The 21,315-nt window shown below is 35.6% G+C and overlaps 1 protein-coding gene across 34 annotated transcripts in view; it reads left to right on the plus strand.

The window, feature by feature from the left end:
* The window catches only part of PUM2 (pumilio RNA binding family member 2), a 93,948-nt gene that overhangs the window by 38,068 nt on the left and 34,565 nt on the right, over nt 1-21,315 (plus strand). For all 34 annotated transcript variants that reach the window (XM_070573220.1, XM_070573232.1, XM_070573238.1 and 31 more), the window contains 6 exons: nt 93-186; nt 6,893-7,018; nt 10,801-10,943; nt 12,469-12,598; nt 16,643-16,786; nt 16,903-17,193. In XM_070573220.1, the coding sequence (XP_070429321.1) occupies nt 93-186; nt 6,893-7,018; nt 10,801-10,943; nt 12,469-12,598; nt 16,643-16,786; nt 16,903-17,193 (928 nt within the window). The remainder of the gene's footprint in view (nt 1-92; nt 187-6,892; nt 7,019-10,800; nt 10,944-12,468; nt 12,599-16,642; nt 16,787-16,902; nt 17,194-21,315) is intronic.

The following is a 21,315-nucleotide window of genomic DNA, read 5'->3' on the forward strand; positions in this document are numbered from 1 at the left end:
TGATTCAAATAAGTGTTTAAAATATTCTATTTCCAGCTTTCAATAGAAATGAAACGCTTTGAGACTAATCTTTGTGTTATTTTCCCTAATAGCTCTTTCAGAGGACTAATGCACTAACAGTTCAGCAGTTAACTGCAGCTCAACAGCAGCAATATGCATTAGCTGCGGCTCAGCAGCCACATATAGGTGAGTCTCTAAGTTATGATTTTGATTAGACTGTTAGAAAATCTTGTGTTCGTGTATAGAACATTTCATTTTTCTTCTGCTGAATGGTGGTAGTTCGTTTCAGAGTAACATATTACATGGCAAGAGTAAAGATTAACCAGGGAAGAACTGTTTCTATTTCTTGTATAGTTCTATTTCTTATATAGAAGAACTGTTTCTATATCTTGATGAAAGCTGTCAGCATGTAAGTTTTTTGCTTATTATGAAGTCGAGAGTCAAACACTTGGGGAAATTCAAATGTAGTTACCTGTGTCTATTATCAAATCAGACTTTTTATTTTTAAAATGGTTTGGAAATAGGAATCTTAGGTTATTTGGTCTTTGACCTTTAGTCTTTACTGTAAGGTCAGTTATTACAATTACACTTTTGTTACTGCTAGAGTTCAAGTGTTGTATGTGTTGTGCATGTTGGATTTTTTTAATGTTTTATGAAGTTGCAAAGAGAGCACAAAGTGGTTCCCCACTCAGTTTTCCCTAAATGGCTGCATCTTAGTGTAATTATAGTACTGTACCAAAACCAGGAATATGACATTGGTAAATCTGTATGTATAGTTTTATTTCATTTTATCACGCATAGCTCCATGTAACCAATTTTATGCCTATCTGATTATGGCTGACCTTGTTTTATTTCCTCGGAATAGTTGTAAATGCTCTCAACGTCAGAATCTATGAAGGGAGGGTATGCTAAGTTGATTATCTTTCCTTAACTTTCTGTTGTTCTGTGCCAATCCAGGAAGGCTTCCTAGGTCCCAAATTGTATTTTTGGTTTTAATCAAAGATGGCCATACATTTCTAGATGACTTCTAATAGCAGCGTGCACTCTAGACCTGTTTTTTCCCCAACTTCCTTTATCCCTATACGTAGTCCTTCCTGCTCGTTGTTAGAACTGTACTGATTCTTGTCTGCTCATGGACCAGTACAACACTTTTTATTTTTTGAGGCTTTATGGTGTGATTAATATGTGGCAGGCTACTACACTCATTATTGCTCTTCCTTTTTGGACTTTTAAATTTTTTGTTCTGCTTATTTGCTTTTTCCAATGAACTTTAGAATCTGCATATTTACTTCTAGAAGATCAGTTTAAAATTTTAGATTGACTTAGGGAAAATCGACATCTTTATGACATTAAATACTCTCATCCAGGACATGATGTATCTTTACTTTTATTCAGGTCTGCTTTTGTGTTGTTTATGAGTGCTTTAAAGTTTCTTCCCTGTAAGTTTGCGAATTTCTTGATAAGTTTGTTCTTAGGTATTTAATCTTTTGCTGTCATTGTAAAATGGTCTCCTATCTTTCATTATATCTTGAAATTGGTAACTAGTTTGTGTGTGCATTTTTGCGTTTTTTGGTCAGATATGGATATCAATATATGTGTTTCATAAAAAGAATTTACAAGTGTTTCTTTTTCTTTTTTTTTTTCTCCTCTTCTTCTCCCCAAAGCCTCCCCCCCCCCAGGACATAGTTGTATATTCTAGTTGTAGGTCCTTCTGGTTGTGATGCATGGGACACTGCCTCAGCATGTCTTGATGAGTGGTGTTAGGTCCTCCACGCCCAGTGTCCGAACCAGTGAAACCCTGGGCTGCTGAAGCAGAGCGTGCAAACTTAACCACTTGGCCACAGGGCTGGCCCCTAAATGTTTCTTTTTTTAATTCTTTGGCGTACTTTAAATAATATTAGACTTAACATGATCTTTAAAGATTTGCCAGAACTTCTTTGTGAAGCCATCTGGGAAACTCTGCAGATAAAACCTGAATAAAATGGAAATACTTCTAAGAAACATGTGATTTACCAAAATTGGCCCCAGCTTTTAATCTTTGTTCCACAGTTAAATATATTCATTGTTGACCATTAGTCCTTTTATCCAAGTTTGTCCGTCATCTCTTGGCTGGCTGATATCTCACTTAGAACAGCACTGTCCAATAGAAATGTAATACGTGGCACATAAGATTTTAAGTTCTGTAGTAGCCACATTTTAAAAATTAAGAAGAAATAGATGAAATTAATTTGAATAATATTTTATTTAACCCATTATACCCAAAATATCATTTCAAATGTAATTAATGTAAAACTTACTAAATGAGAAATTTTACGTTCTTTTTTTCGTATGAAGTCTTTGAAATCAGGTTTACATTTTACTTTGAGCAGATCTCAATTTAGACTAGTCACGTTTCAAATGATCACTGCTATATGTGGTAGTAACTATTATAATGGACAGTGCAGCTTTAGAAGATTATTCTAGAATGGTGTTTGACAAACTTTTTTTATAAAGGCCCAGATAGTAAATATTTTAGATTTTGCAGGCCACGGTGTTTTAGTCACAACTACTTAACTTTGCTGTTAGAGCACAAAAGCACTCGTGGACGATAAATGAGTTCCTGTAAAACTGTGTTCCTATAAATCTTTAGACATTATAATTTGAATTTCATATAATTTTCCTGTCTTGCAAATTATTTTATTTTCAACTATTTAAAATTGTAAAAATTGTTCTTAGCTAGTTCATACAAAAAAAATAGGTACCAGGTTGGACTTGGCCCATGGACTGGCCCAGAAAGAGATAACAGATCCAAAATATTTTATGTTTTACAATACACATCTGTACTCAAAGGGGAGAGAGTGAAAAGAAAAAGGTGGGGCTGTTTAAATCATTGGGGAATTTCTGTAATATAGGAAATTGAGAGACAATCCTTAGGAGTAAATTGCAAATAAACCATGTAGGCTGTAGAGGGCTACAAGAGGGATAAACAAACAGAGGGTCTACACACTACCAGGATTGGGGTTTGAATCATGCTAACCATGTAGGGTAAGAGCCCCCAAGCCACTAATACAAGACTTGGTTTGGAGACTTAAGTTTATCGTGTGTAGTTGGCAGTCAGGATACTACCTGATGGACAGGTGAGTGTAAGAGAATCTCTTATATAGGATAGTGTTTCAAACAAAAATTACAGTGCAAACAAGAAAGATCAGCCAGAAAGGAGTCATATAACAAACAGTAGAGTTTACAGCCAAGATGTAGAAATAAGAGAACTTTAAAGTTGTGAGAAGAACTTTAAAAGTAGGTTTAGAATCTTAAGAGATAAAAGACTTAAACTGTCAAACATCAGAGGTCTTGAAACAACAAAATGATGTGAAAACAGACCATTTTGTAATCTTGTAAATAAAAGGACATAGGTGGGCTACATAATTTGACTAGCTATCAGTTAGGACTAAATGAACTGGAAGATAAAACTTGGGATCTCCCAGAACTCTGAGATAACCCATAGTAATCAGGACATGGGAGATACAAAAGAGAAAGTAGAAGCTATGGAGTGGAGTAGGAAGTAACTAAAGATGTGTGAGGCATATTTAAAGAAAACTATAAACTTTTACTGAAGACTTGAATAAATGGGGACACGTGCCTTTTTGGGAAAACTCCGTATCATAAAGATGTCGATTCTCCCTAAATCCCTTTGTGAATTAATGTATTCTTGATTGGAATCCCAACAGGATTTTTGGTAGCTTGAAAGTTTGTTTTTCGTGTTTGTCTCAGAAAAGTAAAACCAGAAAATTAATGGAAAACTGAAGTGGAAGAGGGGGACTTACTCAACCATATTTCAAGACAAGTATTATTTACAGTAATTAAGATGGTGCGGTCCTGGCCTAGGAATATACGAGTAGATCAGTAGACAAGAACACTCTGAAATAGATATGTGTTTGTGTGTTTGGGGTGCATTGGTGGGGTGGATTTTAATCTTAATTGACATTTCAAGTTGGTAATAGAATGTATTTAGAAAATAGCTTGTTGATAATTGGGTCCTATTCCTGATGGATTAAAAATTTAAGTGAGAAAAATAAACGTATAAAGGATTGATATATCGTGCCTCTGATAGGCAAAGAACCATAGCTTAAAACAAAAATTAATGCTTTATTTTACCTCTCAGATTAACAACTGTTTAAAAAGTTTGATAAAGTCCTATTTTGGCAGGAGCGTGAGTGACATTCTTATATATGAGAAATTGATGCAACTTTCCTGGAGGATAATCTGGAAATGTGGATTAAGTATTTATATATATTTGCCCATTTAAGTGAATTTATAAGGAAATGATAATCAGAGACCTGTGTACTTAATGATAGCATTATTTATTTATAGCGAAAGATTGTAAACCATCTAAATAGGTATCTGTAGTAGACTGGTTAAATCGTGTTCCTTCTGTATAGTAGAATACATACTACTCAACCAAAACGAATGAGCTAGAAGGTATCTGTTGACACAGAAGGGGATCTATGGTTAACTGGCACGTGAAAAAGCATATTGAAGTACCATGAGAGCCTAGATTACAAAATGTATTAGTGTGTGTGTATATATGCTTTAAAAAATTTAGAAGCATATATATAGGTATGTGCATATATAAACACGTAAATACACATATGTCTGTATACATGCGAACACAGATATGTATATATGTACACACAAGCATATTTGGTGTTTAATATGTTAGAAATATTTCCAGGTGAAATCACATGAGCTTAAAATATGTGCTTCTCCATTTCTTTCAGCAGAAGATTCAATATATATCCGTTAGGTCAAACTAATTCCTTGTTTTTCAAATATTTGAAACTTTACTTCATATCTGCTTTATAATGTAAATATGAAAGAGCTATATTAAAATCATTTCTAAAATGGAAAAAAATTTAGAAGGAAATAACCGTGTCAGTAAAGGTTATATAAGGACTTCGACTTTCTGCTTTATACATTCCAATAGTATTTAAGTTTTTAAAAGCAATCATTTTTAATTATAAAAATAGAGAATATTATGTCATGGCTTTTAGATTGTGTAGTGGTATGAGTAGACCATGAATATCAGGACATTTTCTATTCTTGTAATAAAAATAATTCCCAGTAGAGGAACTGGAGGGAAATCTTGAAATCTTTGACCTAGGGCATAGTTAAGAATGCAACTCTGAGCAAATGATTTTGCTCAGATATTTCGATGGGTGATATTGCAGGGATATAATTGAACCCTCTGTTTAATTCTTATTTCCTTTATTATAAACAGATTTTTTTAGATAGTCATGTTCTGCGTGGGCGTAAAATGAGTGTTGGTGGTCGCGACCAGTATTTTTAAAAATTAAATAGATTATGGAAATTAATAAAGAGAAAAAGAGAAAATAGAGTGCATTGGAACTTTATAAGGATAAAATTTTTTTTGAGGTCTTTGTTGTGTGTATATATGTGGGTATGAATATTAGGTCAATATGAAATGTATTTCATATTGTGGGTCAGTGAAAAATTTGAAATCCACTATAAAATAGTTAGAATTAAGGTTTTTAGTCTTGATTTTATGGTAAGTGCTTCTTTTGGATACTTTTTTAAAAGTTACTTTATGTCCATCTGCTTTTATCCCCATATGCTCCCCCCAGTCATCTTTTAAACTTTAATCTTTTTGAACTCTTTTAACTTTAAACACATCCATTTTCATTATTTCCTCACTTTCTACTTGTCTGGTATTCTCCAGAAGAGGCAACTCTAGCAGTATTTTCCAAGTAATTTTTTAGTACTGTACAGTAAAAGGTCTACACAGTGATTCCTCCATACTAGCAGTTTCTCTCTCTCTCTCTCTCTCTCTCTCTAATAAGTACTGCAAATGACTATTTAAAAATCTTTCTTAGGCTTTGCTAAATCCATATTGGCATATATTAGGCTCAAAATTGACTTAAAGACACTCTCCTACTTAAAACTCTTCATTGTTTTCCTGTTGCTTTCAGGGTAAAGTCCAGCTACTTAACGGGACCCAGGAAACTCTTCATGGCTCTTCCTTCTATTTATAGCTCCAGTTTTATCTTATACACTATAATCCTACTCCATCCTGCCCACCCCTTCCAAAGCTAGTTAGACAGCCCTCCTTTCTATGTCCATAGCAGTTAGTATACTATATTCTAGTTGCCAGTTTACTCGTTTTTCTCACTAGGTGGAGTGATCTGTGAGGGCAGATTGTATCTGTCTTCCTCAGTGTTGAATCCCTAGCTCGTAGTATGGCTTAATAAAGATTGAATGGAGGCAGCCCTAATGGCCTAGTGGTTCAAGTTCTGCACTCTCTGCTTTGGCGGCCAGGGTTTGCTTCTTGATCGTGGAACCACACTACCCATCTGTCAGTTGCCATGCTGTAGCAGTGGTTCACAGAAGAACTAGAAGGACTTACAACTAGATGTACAACCATGCTTGGGGCTTTAGGAAGAAGGGGAAAAAATTTAAAAAAGAAGAAAGATTGACAACAGATGATAGCTCAGGGTGAATCCTTCCCAGCAAAACAAAACAAAATGAAAAGGATAAAGAGGTAGTTTTTTAAAAAAAGATTAAGTAAAAAACTACTATTGAACAGTAGTAGTTCTAGGTCTAAACATGTATTGTGTGTCTATTAGGTGCTAGTATTATGCAGTCATTTCATATTCAGTATCACATTTAATTCTCACAAAAATCCTCTTAAGACAACTGGTGATACGTCAATTTCATAAATGAAGAACCTTAGAAGTAGGTTGTGTTACGTGCCAAGGGTCACTCAGTTAGTAAGAATTTGAACTATTGTATACACTCTCCTAACCCCACCCCAAATTCAAAGTATAAAAGTTTTTACCTAATGAAGAAGATCATACTTTACATTTTCATTCATTATTTCTCCCCCTTTTGAATACAGCTGGTGTATTCTCAGCAGGCCTTGCTCCAGCTGCATTTGTGCCAAATCCATATATTATTAGTGCTGCTCCTCCAGGGACCGATCCGTATACTGCAGCAGGATTGGCTGCAGCAGCAACATTAGCAGGTAACTCACTGTTCATCCTTGTTGCTTATTATGAATTTAGTTTTAATTGTGATATGTACTTTATTTTATCTATTTGGGCAATTTGACGTTCCTAGGAAAAACTGAAACATCCAGAATGAACTGAAGTTTCCAGAAAGTTAGTTTATTCTTCAACTCTAATGCTACAGGAGAAAGCCTAAGTCTGATAACTCTTTTCTTCCTGTACATAGTTGTTTTACATTTCAATTTCGTAGTTTCATAAATCTTGCGTTGTCAACCACAAGTCTTCATTCTTGTGACCAATCCCGATACCCACAGAGACAATGCAAAGTAAAGTTATTTCACAGAAAATAAACTAGGGGTATGTGCTGTTAATACTCAGGTCAGAGAAGAGTGTAAGATAAAGAGCTTCAACAATCTTAAGAGAATGAGTATCTGAAAAGTAAAGTTTATTTAGTGCTGTTAAATGTGCAAGCAAGCCTGAGGGACAGAAAGGTGGGGGGTAGGGGGTTAGAGTTGGAAAGAACTTACTAAAAACTGTCAAAGCCTGAGACCACCACTCAAAATCTGAAATAAAAACTGAAACTACACAATGTTACATGTCGATTGTATTGCAGTAAAGCTGTAAAAAATTTTTTTAAAACCCTGAAGCTGTGTTTATTGCTTATGTTAAGTAAGGGGGAGTTGTGTGCTAGTCAGTCTTATTGAGCAAAGCAATTTACCGGTCTTCTATAGAGTTTGTGGGGGAAGGTTGTTTTAGGTTGAGTTAGTTACAGAGACAGAAATGAATTAGTCTTAGCCATGGTTTATGTTGGTTACCAAGGCGGGAACAGGGTGATGCAGCCACAGAAGTGTGTTCATTGGAGTGAATCTGTTAATGGGCTGATTTTCATAACTCCAGGCTGACACTGATTCTTTTACTTTCAGAGATAAGTTCACTCAAGTGAATTGTCACTGATCAATTAGGCAATTTTAATTTTAAATCTACTTCTGGTAGTTATTATCATGACTATAGAACAGTCAGTCTTTGCTTAGGAGTTTCAGGACTTTTTTTATACTCAAGACTTTGTTTTAAGAAGTGAAAAAAAATGTTAGTTTCAAATTCTTGTTTGATATCTTGGCAGGCTGAAACTAACCTGTCACATTCAGTAGTTTTTGGTATAGATCTGCATGTGGTTCCATAAAGACAAATCACGTGAGCTTTCCTGGTGCCATTTAATTGCTGGTATATGATACATATGGAGAATCATTAACCTGTACAACTGAAAGAACCAGCTCTATAAGAGGTTGTTAGTTTTGAGAGAAGCATTCTAGGCTTTCTAAGACCAGCACTGTCCGGTACAAAGATAATGTGAGCCAGATAATATAATTAAAATTTTTCTAGTAGCCACATTATTATAAAAGTAAAAACAAGATGAAATTGATTTCAGTGATGTGTTTGATTAGCTCAGTATCCAAAATATTATCATTTCAATGTGTAATCAGTATTTTAAAAATTATTAGTAGATATTTTATATTCTTCTTTTTCATGCTCAGTCTTTAAAATCCTGTGTATCTTTTATACTTAGAGCACATCTCAATTTGGGCTTTCCAACTTTTAATTGTTCAATAGCCATGGTGGCTTCTGACTACTGTTTTGGACAGAGAGGTTCTGGTAGATGTCTGGTTCTTGTTTTGTTTTGACAGTGTATCCTTCCTTCATAAATCCTTGCCAGTGTTATAACAGTTCTCATTGTAGATTGTGCTTAAACTATCTTTAGAAATATATATGTGTGTGTATATATATATATATATATATATATATATTTTTTTTTTTTTTTTTTTTTAAGATTTTGTTTTTTCCTTTTTCTCCCCAAAACCCCCTGGTACATAGTTGTATATTCTTTGTTGTGGGTCCTTCCAGTTGTGGCATGTGGGACGCTGCCTCAGCATAGTTTGATGAGCAGTGCTATGTCTGCGTCCAGGACTCGAGCCAACGAAACACTGGGCCACCTGCAGTGGAGCGCGCAAACTTAACCTCTCGGCCACCGGGCCAGCCCCTTTAGAAATATATTTTACCTTTGAACTTTTTGTTTATTTTTGCTGAGGAAGATTCACCCTGAGCTAACATCTTTGCCAATCTTCCTCTGTTTTTTCAGTATGTGGGCCGCCAGCACAGCATGGTGGCTGACAGAGTAGTATAGGTCTGTGCCTGGGAACTGAACCCAGGCTGCTGAAATGGAGTGTGCTGAACTTAACCACTAGGCCATTGGGGCTAGGGCCCCCCTTACTTTTGTTTTTTTGCTGAGGAAGATTGGCCCTGAGCTAACATCTGCTGCCAATCTTCCTCTTTTTGCTTGAGGAAGATTCTCTCTGAGCCAACGTCTGTGCCAGTCTTTCTCTATTTTGTATATGTGGGTTGCTGCCACAGTGTGGCTGCCAATGGGTAGTGTAGGTCCGTGCCCAAGAACTGAACCTGGGCTCCTGAAAATAGTGTGTGCCAAACTTAACCACTATGCCACAGGGCTTGCCCACCTTTAAACTTTCTGAAGCTTTTCATTTTAGTCAATTATACTGGGCTTTATTTTCTTCCAAAACAAAGTGAAACCAAGAGTTTGACTTTTGAAAATACACAAATTAGATATACTAAAATTACATCAATGGCATTTTAGGACACGTTTGTTATTATTAGTCAAGAATCATGACATCTTATTCATTAGTTTAATGGTGGGTGGGGCTTATTTTATGTGATGCTGTTGACTCTTCAGGAATCAAACATTGTCTTGAATAAAGTAGAATAGAGCAAGAACAACTGATTCTATTTTTCCTAGTTTGCTTTCTTATGTCCATGTCCCTCTGTACTTATATTACCTAGTTCTTTCTTGTCTTGACTGACTAGTCCTGTTTTCCTAATCACATAAACACCAGTGTTTCATTTGTTTTCACGTGATTTTCAATTGCTTTGGTGAGAATTCTGACGTTCTGTTTCAAATAGGAAGAATATATATACATTTTTAAAATTTTTGATTTTTCCTTTTTCTCCCCAAAGCCCCCTGGTACATAGTTGTATATTTTAGTTGTGGGTCCTTCTAGTTGTGGCATGTGGGACGCCACCTCAACGTGGCCTTGTGAGTGGTATCATGTCCGTGCCCAGGATCCGAACCGGCAAAACCCTGGGCTGCTGCAGCGGAGTGTGCAAACTTAACCACTCGGCCATGGGGCCGGCCCCAGGAAGAATATTTTTAAATTCAAGGTTTACAATTCAAATACAGTTGTAGCAAGCTTGGTACCAGAACGTTCCCTAGTTTTATGTTACAGCTTGCAAATCAGAAGGTAAAAGTGTATTGTTTTATTTTTGTAATTCTTTTCAGTGGTCAGAAAATAGCCTTTTGAGAGAAGGGATAAATTGAGCATAGGAAATCTTAGAATTTTATGGTGTCCAATGTTCCCTGAATGTAATATCTGTGTTTGCCAGGATCAGATCTATAAACTGGCATTCACTGAACGTTGAATAGATGGTTGTGTCTTGTCAGTTTGTTGGTCTTCCTGAATTTAGTTTCACATCTCTCCATTAAGGCCACTGCTATCACTCCTCAATACTTTTCTCTTTGAATAATCAATACCTGAATGAGACTTTCTCCCTAATAGAATGAGGAAGAGATAGAAAAGGTATAACAGGTATAAGTGAATAGAGGACTTTAAGGACGTCTGCTTCAAGGTTACACGCTTTCCCTTTTCGTGATATAGTGATAGCTGACCTCATTTATCTATACAATGTAGTAACTTTTTTTTTTTCTTTTTGGGGGGTGGGATGTGGGGTTTAGGTCCAGCAGTGGTTCCACCTCAGTATTATGGTGTTCCGTGGGGGGTGTATCCAGCCAATTTATTTCAGCAACAAGCTGCAGCTGCGGCAAACAACACAGCAAATCAGCAAGCAGCATCACAAGCTCAGCCTGGGCAGCAACAGGTATAGGCCTGCCTTCATTAAATAATACCTGAAGAATCTTTGAAATTCTATGAGCTTCTTGTGTTCAAGATCTATATTTTCTCTTATTTTCCTCAATATATAACATGGTAACTAGCGTATTGGTTGGTACACAGGTATTGATTACATGGGGTTCCCGCCCCAATCAGTATTATAAGAATTTAAAGATTTGGTTGTGTTCCATTTCTGCATTTTTGTTATTGAAACTGTCTTAAAATCTAGCAATTATTAATTTTCTTTTTATCACTTGTTAAAGTGTGCTATTTAATGTTCCTGTAAAGTAATTGTCACTTCATTTTCTTCTGGGTATTTAAATTACGAATTTAAATATGAACTTAATATATTTCTGACAAGAAAAAGGAGATTGCTGGATACTTCATAATTTTAAGCAAGAAAAGAAGTATGTTTATGAAAGGTTAGATTTAACTTTTTAAAACAAGATGTTTATCACGAAGATTTTTTTTATTGCAGCCACTTTGTAGAACTATTTTGATAAGTGTAAAAACATTGTTGATAAATATCAGAATTCTGGTTGTCAGATTCATCATATTTATCCCAAAGAAATAACATAATGGCAAGTATAGTATTACTTACTTGGCAGTTAAATTTTAGTCTAAATTTCCTTGCATACAGTTTCTGATACTATGTTGATATTCTCTTGAAGCTGTCCTTTGGCTCAGTCCTTGTAGATTATACCACAGCATTGTTTAATAAATTTTTTTAATCTCTATCTTCTTTGGGCAAACATAACACTACCTGAATATAAGCACACCTCTGTGTGATGCTTACTTCCAAGGTGGGCTCACAGTGAATCCCCCTTGTCCTGAACTGTTTGAAGTATTTATCTCTGTGAAGTTAATGTCCATCCTGCTTGTGTAGAATCACTACAACGGCTACGTATTGCAGAGGAGCCTGGCTTGAGCAACCTTGAGTTTTCTCCTTGTTTTGTTGTAATCTTGTATTCTTTTTGTCACCCTAAGATTTTACACTAAAAAGCTTTTATTCACTTTTGCTAAAGCTTCTGAATTCTGAAAATTTGGTTCAATTTGAAGTTTTCACTCTTCGCCACAATCTCACGACAGACTAACTGAGTAATCATACTTAATTTATTCCTGTAAATTTCCTGTATTTCAGTTTTCAGCCTTAGAAAATAGTAAAACCTAAATTAAGTTTTTTTGTCGTCATCTAAGATTTTGCCATCTCCCCTACTCCCAAATAAATCTCTCTCTTATTTTAATACTACTTTGGTGTGTTAAAGAGCACCAGTGCTAGAAGCAGTTTTTCCCAAAGACCTTCTGGACTCTCCATATTGCTTAATAGATTGTTCTAGTTGTCAAGAGCCAGTGACTATGTTTTATATTTTTTCATGCTAAATCGACATTTCATTGAATGTAACTATGTTCAGAGAATATCCAAAGGTCTTTTGTGATATATACAGAGTTGTCCAAGATAAATTTATTTGTTATTTTATAATTTCATTTTTAAGGAAATCATTTGTTTTTTGTAGGTTCTCCGTGCTGGAACAGGTCAGCGCCCTCTTACTCCCAATCAGGGCCAGCAAGGGCAACAGGCAGAATCACTTGCTGCAGCAAATCCAACTTTGGCTTTTGGTCAGAGTCTTGCTACTGGCATGCCAGGTATATAGTTGGTTAATTGGAGAAATTTGAATAGATTTAAAATGTTAAATGTAGACATTCACACCGAAGAGTGAAAAAAATAAAGAAATGTCTTGAAAATCTTGCCTACCTTGCAATAAATTATTTAGAACTCGGATACCAATAGTTGAAATCAATACTGTTTGGTGAGAGTTAATGACAAGGATGGCAAATATGTATTAGAGTTCTCAACAGGGCCATTTTTTCTTACTCTGTTTATGGCATAAACCATAGCATCTTTCCAGCTGAATTTAGTCCAGAATCCTCAATGCAGTGCTTCAAGAAATAAAACAAGTTGATTAGAATTGGCTTGTAAGATAAAACCTATTTGCCATTCCTGCCTTAAAATAATAGTCATTTAGTGAGTTAATATTGAGAAGTTTACAGCTAACATTTTCCACTTTGAACATTGTTCAGTCTTGTTTAGCCCACTTATAGTATTTTAAACTATTGATATTTATAACTTAATAGCAACAGTGTCTACTATAATATGCCTATGAAAGCCTAATGGAGAGAAAATTATAAAAATTTCTGCCCATTGCCACAATACAACTTTTAGAATGGGCCAAGAAAATATTTTTTTGTGTGAAGTAATTTTTATGAAACTAGATACAAAATTACTACTTTAATAATAATGGAGGAAGGAAGATATTTTTCTTAAGCCAATAAAACCAACTTGTTATTTTTTTCATTTTATTTTTTCTTTTGAGGAAGATTAGCCCTGAGCTAACTACTGCCAGTCCTCCTCTTTTTGCTGAGGAAGACTGGCCCTGAGCTAACATCCATGCCCATCTTCTTCTACTTTATACATGGGACGCCTACCACAGCATGGTGTGCCAAGCGGTGCCATGTCCGCACCTGGGATCCGAACCAGTGAACCCGCGGCCGCCAAGAAGTGGAACATGCAAACTTAACCACTGCGCCACCGGGCCGGCCCCTTGTTATGTTTTTAAAGTGAGATTTAAAGGCTACGTTTGAGTATCAGTAGATAACTCAGCACTTTCCACTCCATTTCTTCATTCTCTCCATTCCTAGCGCCACCGGGCTGGCCCCTTGTTATGTTTTTAAAGTGAGATTTAAAGGCTACGTTTGAGTATCAGTAGATAACTCATCACCTTCCACTCCATTTCTTCATTCTCTCCACTCCTAAAGAGTCAGTCTTTTAAGTATGCTACTTTTTCACTCTTAGTATATGAGTAGTTACTGCTATAACTGTATAGATTACTTATTAATGAAATATAGGTTACAGTTTCCATTTAATTGTAATGTACTTTTCTATTCAGATCATTTAGGAAATGTGTTTAATGATATTGGAAAAGATTCTGACTTACGTGATTGAGGGTTTCTTTTCTGTGTTAAGTGCTGCTCAATACTTCTGTATATTGTTTTGAGGATTTCTATATCAATTGCATTCATTCTGTTCTCTCTCAAATTCTAAAATCTGGGTTTATCATCTTGTCTAGCCCACTGGATAAAGGGAAGATGTTAATACTGCTGTACCTGAAGTACAAATGATAGAATGGGGGCGTTCTTGTTATTTTCTTTTTTTACCCCAGCTGTATTTACTTCACAGGAGGTACTGTCTTGGAGCTGTTATGTATTAGAGACCCTGGCAAAAAGCAGCCTTTGGGGAATAAACTGAAGCTGAAGTTGTTGTAGGCAAACGGGAGGGACATGGAGACAGGGCTAAAAAGACTAAGCTTGTAGTTTATGAAAGCCACTGCTAAGACTACTCTGGGTTCCTCTTGGGTTTTAGCTACAGGTAGAAAGGGAAGAAGAGTCAGGCGGGGAGTACGACAGTCCTGCCTTAATAGATGCTAAGTAGGACCTTGATTTAAGAGAGTGCTTCTGGCCTGTGTGTATTTGCTACTGCTTGTAGCTCTTGCTAATCTTTTTTGGCTCTTGGCGCTGGTCCTATTATTCATTTCTTATAAATGCCTTCATCTTTTCAACTATCATCCCTGTGCCAGTAAACTAACGAGTTTACATCTGCATCTTGGCTTCCTTTCTGAAGACTTAACATATTTCTACTTTCATACCAGACATTACCATGTAATATGTTCCAGCCACTCCTCAAACTGAAAGTGTCAAATGAATGCATCCCTCCCAAGTTTGCTTGTCTTACTGTTCACCCTATTTCACTGGTAACTCCACTAGCGTCATGAACTGGAAACTTTTGGCTTCAGCCTCAGAGTCATCTGTAACTCTTGGTTTTCTTCTATGTTTCACGTTTATTAACTTGCTAATTCTTGATTGTTCTGTCTCATATTCATTTCATCTCATCTTGGTGTTCTTGTTCATCTCTCCTACTAACTCTGATTGCCTCTAATCTCTTCTGTTCATTTTATTTTTTTATTCTCCTTTTAGTTACCTTTCAGAAACACAGGTTAGGGGCTGGCCTGGTGGCAAAGTGGTAAAGTTCGCATGCTCTGCTTCAGTGGACCCTGAAGTACCCCTCATCAAGCCGTGCTGTGGCGGTATCCCACATATAAAGTAGACAAAGATTGGCAATAGATGTTAGCTCAGGGCCAGTCCTCTTCACCAGAAAAAAAGCAGTACAGGTTAGTTTATACCATTCTGGTGATCTAGCCCCAGACTACCCTTTTAACCTAATCAGTAGCATCCCTCTCTAGTCCTATGCTTTAACATGCTAGACCACATACTGTTCCCTGAACATACTTTTACTTTTATGCGTCTAGCCCTAGCTAATGTTTTTAGCTTAGAATACCCTTTTATAAATTTTAAGCAAAATTGGGATATATAGTTTTACATTTTCCACTTTTTAATGTAGCTTTATAAAACATTTTGTGATTAACTTTCCTTCTCCTCCTTTAGTATCCTTTCCATGAAGCCTTACCCTGTCTTTCTTTTCTAGTGCTTGTTCATTAATAATTGCTCCTCCTCCTGCTTTCCTATGGCACATAACCGTACCTTTCTTTAGTACTTCTGTCTGCCTTGTGTTTTATTTAGCTATTTGTGATTTGTTTTCTCAATTCTACACTTATTTTACCATATTTAAAAGTGGGAAATGTCTTTAAATTAAAATGGAAGAGTTTAATGTCTTTAAATTAAAACAGATCTCTCCCTGAAAGGAAGTTAGATCAATGTCATGTCTTAAAATAAGTGGCATGGGGCAAGCCCGGTAATAACAGTGGTTAAATTCACACATTCTGCTTCGGTGACCCGGGGCTTGCCTGTTCGGATCCCAGGTATGGACATGGCACTGTTTGGCAAGCCATGCTCTGGTAGGTGTCCCACATATAAAGTAGAGGAAGATGGGCACGGATGTTAGCTCAGGGCCAGTCTTCCTCAGCAAAAAGAGGAGAATTGGCAGCAGATGTTAGCTCAGGGCTAATCTTCCTCAAAAAAAAAAGAAGAGGTAAACTCTTCTCTAGTTCTGAATAATGCAAATTGTCACCTCCTTGTGCTCAAGGCTATGATAAAGCTAATGCCTGCATGATTTTTCTTCAAGTTCTAGCTTGACAACCTTTACAGACAGACCGTTGCCTTATGATTTTCAGGTATCTGTTTATATCGTGATTTAAGTTTTTAAAGGGATTCTTACAAATGAAAATCTAAGGGAATGCTGGTAATGAGGCACTTGGTTTAGAACCTTAGTAAAATTGTATAGTGTTCTGCCTCACTTCCCTTTGTCTTTCTATCCATCTTCCTCTCAAAACTGACTAAGCGGTAAAGTGATATTTTTCTAATATCAGCCCTTTGTAGCCTGTAGTTTCTATATCAAGGAAAATACCTCATCGTTTTGTGCTCCATAAGTGAAAGGCATCTCTGTTAAAATTTAGAGGAAAAAACTTTACCTACGCTCTATTACGTTTTTGTAGATTTAGTAATACCTTTTCAAATGTATTTGCTTTTCATATGGTAACTGTTTCAGGGTTTTATGTTAATAGTATACAATAGCTGTGTTTTCTGGTTGATAAAAACAAATGCAGGGCAAAATAAACATGAAAATGTTTTTTGTAATAAGTATTTTCATTAATAAACATTTATTTTAATGTTGTCTAGGCTATCAAGTACTAGCTCCAACTGCCTATTATGATCAGACTGGTGCCTTAGTGGTTGGCCCTGGAGCAAGAACTGGCCTTGGAGCTCCGGTTCGATTAATGGCTCCCACGCCTGTTTTAATTAGTTCAGCAGCAGCACAAGCTGGTAAGTGTAATTGACGTTTTTAGGGGTCATATTTTTCTGATGTCTTTTGAGAAATTTGAAAGATAAAGAATAGTTTTCTGGGTAGTTTTAAGAAGTATCTGGAATTTATTTTACAGCCGCAGCAGCAGCAGCTGGAGGAACTGCAAATAGTCTGACAGGCAGCACAAATGGTCTTTTTCGGCCAATTGGCACTCAGCCACCACAGCAGCAGCAGCAACAGCAGCAGCCAAGCACTAATCTGCAGTCTAATTCATTTTATGGGAACACTTCTTTGACTAATAGCTCCCAGAGCAGTTCTTTATTTTCTCACGGACCTGGCCAACCTGGAGGTACATCTCTTGGCTTTGGAAGCAGTAGCTCTTTGGGTGCTGCTATAGGCTCAGCCCTCAGCGGATTTGGTTCATCAGGTAAGTTTGTTTTTAAGATGAGTACTCTCTAAGTGAACATGAGGTATATGTATGTTTTTGATATTAAGATAAGCAATAATAAAAAGCTTGTAGTGTAGAAAGGACAGGAATAAAATACTAGTTTATTGGTTTAATTTTGTAGAAGAAAAACTACTTCCTGCAAATCTAAACGTTTGTTGAATGTTTAACTCATTTCCAGCAGCCCATTCTTCACTCAAATATAGTACATTTTCCCCTTGCTTTAAGAATTGTATTGCTGGGGTGTTTTAGTAAGATTTGTTTGGAGCAATATATTTTATGCTAATTACTAGCTCTTCCTTATTCTCTACATAATAATTAATGTTTGAGAAAGTAAATATTTTGCCATCTTAAATTTCTGGTGTTTTAAAATAATCATCTTTCTGTTCTTATCAGATCCTTTAATCTTATTAAATGCTAGTGGATCTTGTGGTTTTCTTTATTTGGTATAATATATAAAAATAAAATATAATTAAATGTTCTAAACAGAAACCCCTAAGAAACTACCAACGTGCTTATCTTTTTTTTAGATTAAATAATTTAGCCTTTATCACTAAAAATTAAAAGCATGTTTCTTCCCATATCCTACTTTTATATATAATACTTAAGAAATCCAAATTTTAAAAAGCTTCACAAAATAAATAATTTACCCACACAAACTGATTTTGTAACTGAAGAAGAACTAAGTGAAATCAGAAGAGGCCCACGTTGACTCCCTCTTGATGTACCTTGTATCATCATTCTCTGAGGTTTCCAGAATATTCAGGAAACATCAGGGAAAAAACAGCTTACCCTAGTTCTGTTGGTGCACTTGGCAGCCTTTTCTTCACAAGGGGCAGGGCTGTTTATTCGGACCTCAAGAGATTCTCTATTTCTGTAATGTCCTAGAGTCTTTAATATCTGCTTCTCATTTGTTTTCCCACCGCAATAAATTATATTCTTTTCTGGTGTGGAAAATGGCAAAACTAACATGTGCCAGTCACTATTAACTATGCTTGCCAGTTTTCTAAGCAAGTGTCTTCTGACTTTGAACATTCATAGAGGGATGGTCTAGGACAGCTGTGCACTTTTAGATGCAGGATGCTTTTTTGTTATACTGCAATACAGTAGGAGATGTCTTTTTTGCCTAACGTAAAATTACCTAAAGAATGGGCATAAGAACGTGTGAGGTGAAAACTAGTGAACAGGGAAACTGTTCAGTCTTTTAAATTTTCCTACTTGAGTTTTTTGATTCCTCTTTGGAGTTCAGTATTTTATCTCTAGCCAAGCACTCCCATAGAACTCATTTTTTGTTTCTAGCACAGTTGACAAGCATTTTCTCCGAATAATCCTAAATAAACTGAAGAAAATAAAAAGAACATATAACTTAAAAAAACAAACTTTGTGGAATTAATTAGTTGTTAAACTATAGATTTTAGACCCTAAATAATCCAGGAAAAATAGAGAAGAGCTTTGATAAGCCTTGTGTTTCCTTTTCTAATAAAATATGTCACTGATTGTCTAGTATAGATCTGTAGGCCCTCCTACCCAGTTCTTCCAAATTCCCATTTGTCTCTTAATTGTTAAGACTGTTCCCCCTGCATTCAGGAGCAGGTTGGCATTAACATTTTGTTCCCTACAAATGTGCCCTCCAGATGGCTCTTTCCCAAAAACTGATCTTCATGCCTCCCTTATTTATAAGCATTGCTTACTCAATTCTGATTCCCAGTCTGGGTTACCTCTATTTCACATTGCTTCAGAGGGCATTAATGATTGCCACCCCTGAATGCCAGTAAATAGTCTAGCATCTTCTCCCTCCTCTTAGACCTTTTGTGAGAGTTCATTCAAGTGCTATGCGTGTGTATTCTTAAAACAAGTCTACCCATTGCCATTTCACATTTTGGCAATTCCATACTTGTATGAAATGTAAAATATAGTATGGTTATGTGCACATATATACACGCAGTAACATATACACATTCTCTTACTTGTATGATGAAATTATTACTGCTTAACAGTATTAAATAACCCAGTTTATAACACAGTAGGCTAGGAAGCTAGCCATTTTATCATAGTAATTAAATCATCCTTTCTATGACCTGTCATTTAGAAGGTGCTATTATAATAGAAAGTTTGTAATTTAACGTTTTATACACAATTGACAACTATTAGTGACTCCATTGTCTGTCTAGCCTCTTAGATATTTTAGGTATACTGCATTTCATATTTCATAGTCATACTGTTGCATATAATTTAGGCATATAGTAAAACTTGAGCCAGCTTGTTTATGTTTAAAGTAAAGCTACTTCTGAATTACTTTTAAATGTTTGGCTTGGCTTTTCCTTTTTGGAAGAAAATAATATTGCATGTGTCAAAACTATGGTTTCTTTGGTTATTTGCCAGGGGAATGATAGTGCTGCTGCTCTTATTAGAGAGCTGTTGTCTTTTTTCTTGTCAGTTAAATTGTTTTCTGAAATAAGAATTTAAAATGTAGCCATGTTTTAGAAAAATCACTTTGACAGTGTCCTTTTAAATTAGCATAGTTAATGTAGCATCCAGTGACAATTTTGCCAAAACCAACTCAAGAAGAGCTGTTTATTACATTAGTATTTATATTTGTTTTTGCTATTAAAATGCATATAGTTACCTGGTATTTCCTTATTATATCTTAAAATGTGAAATTTTCAATAAAACATGATCAGTCTTTCAGAAACCACACTGGCTGGTATAAAAGGTTGAATAGTGTTATAATATTTTGCCTAATACAGTAAGGTGAGCCTGGTAATTTTCCTTTATATAATTTTGAATTTGGCAAAACCAACGTAATTAAGTTTCCTATCTGTATTATAAGCTTAACTGGGTCTACCCATCATGTACTCTGCTTAATTTTTCTCTTTAATCTATACCCTTATGGCCTACTTACAATTGACTTGCGATTAGAAAACCAAGACCTAATAGAAACTTTACAATTCTCTTGAAAAGAATTACCATATTGGTCCGAATATAAAGCTTGTCCTGAAAAAACTTGATAGTTTTAAAAATGTAATATGGAATTCCCTTGGATGTAAAAGGCATTCAGTTAAAAAAAAAAAAAAAAAAAAGACCAGTGCTTAGAAATAGGAAAGAAGCATACTTGAAAATATGGGCTCTAAGTGAGACTTAAGAATTGGAAGTTTGGGAAGCCCTTTTAAACACTTGGTAAAGAATTTGATTATCCAGATACATGTTGATTAACAACCAGATCTTGGGTTGCTCTTCTGAGCATGCATAGTTACCTGGTAATGTGATTCTACTGTTTTATGATTTTGTGGTATACAAAAGGAAAAAAAGAACTAGGAGGTTAATAGTTGAATTTTTGATTAAGTAAAAAGAATTCAGTATGTAGTGCAATAAGGGATATGATATAAGATAATTGATTATTATCTAAAGGGAAAAAAAAGAGGCTGATCAGTCTTCACTGAGTAAAGGGCTCATGAGGCCAGTACTACAGAATCTTAGAAATGGAAGATCCTGAGGGTAAGTGAAAGCATGTCTTTGGTGTGCTAACAGTAATGAAAGCTATTAATTTTCTAAAAGAAAGTTTAGCTTTTTCACATATATATTGTTATTTAGTTGTTGAAGGATAGGGAGAATGTGTAGTGTGAAAAGTACTGAGGAGTAAGCTGCCATTTATATTTCACAACTGACTAATATTCGGGCCAATATGGACTTGAAGGACTATGGTTTGAACATGAGCTACAAGCCAAAGCAAATGTGAATGGTGAGGGAAATGTATTATAACATTCCGTTTATCCGTATAATCTTTTCTTGGCATCAGTGGAAGTCTAACAACCTGGTTCCAGAGATTAGGACACTACCAAAATTCAACCTTACTGGAATTTAATCTCTAGCATATCCTAAAGCAGACAATTTACAATTCCAGGGTTTATAAATCATACCAGGGTATTAAAGCACAGAAATCATATGTGTCAATGGTAAATATGTGTGAAATAATGAACATATGACTGCTCTGTTATGTATTTCGTTACTTTATTGGGGTGCATTTATACCCTTTTATGATTAATAAGTTAGTATATATAGTTATCACAGTAATTATCTTCTCCCTAATGTTTCTAAAAATAATTA

The sequence above is a fragment of the Equus przewalskii genome, chromosome 14 (genome assembly GCF_037783145.1).
Source record: "Equus przewalskii isolate Varuska chromosome 14, EquPr2, whole genome shotgun sequence".
Lineage (NCBI taxonomy): Eukaryota > Metazoa > Chordata > Mammalia > Perissodactyla > Equidae > Equus > Equus przewalskii.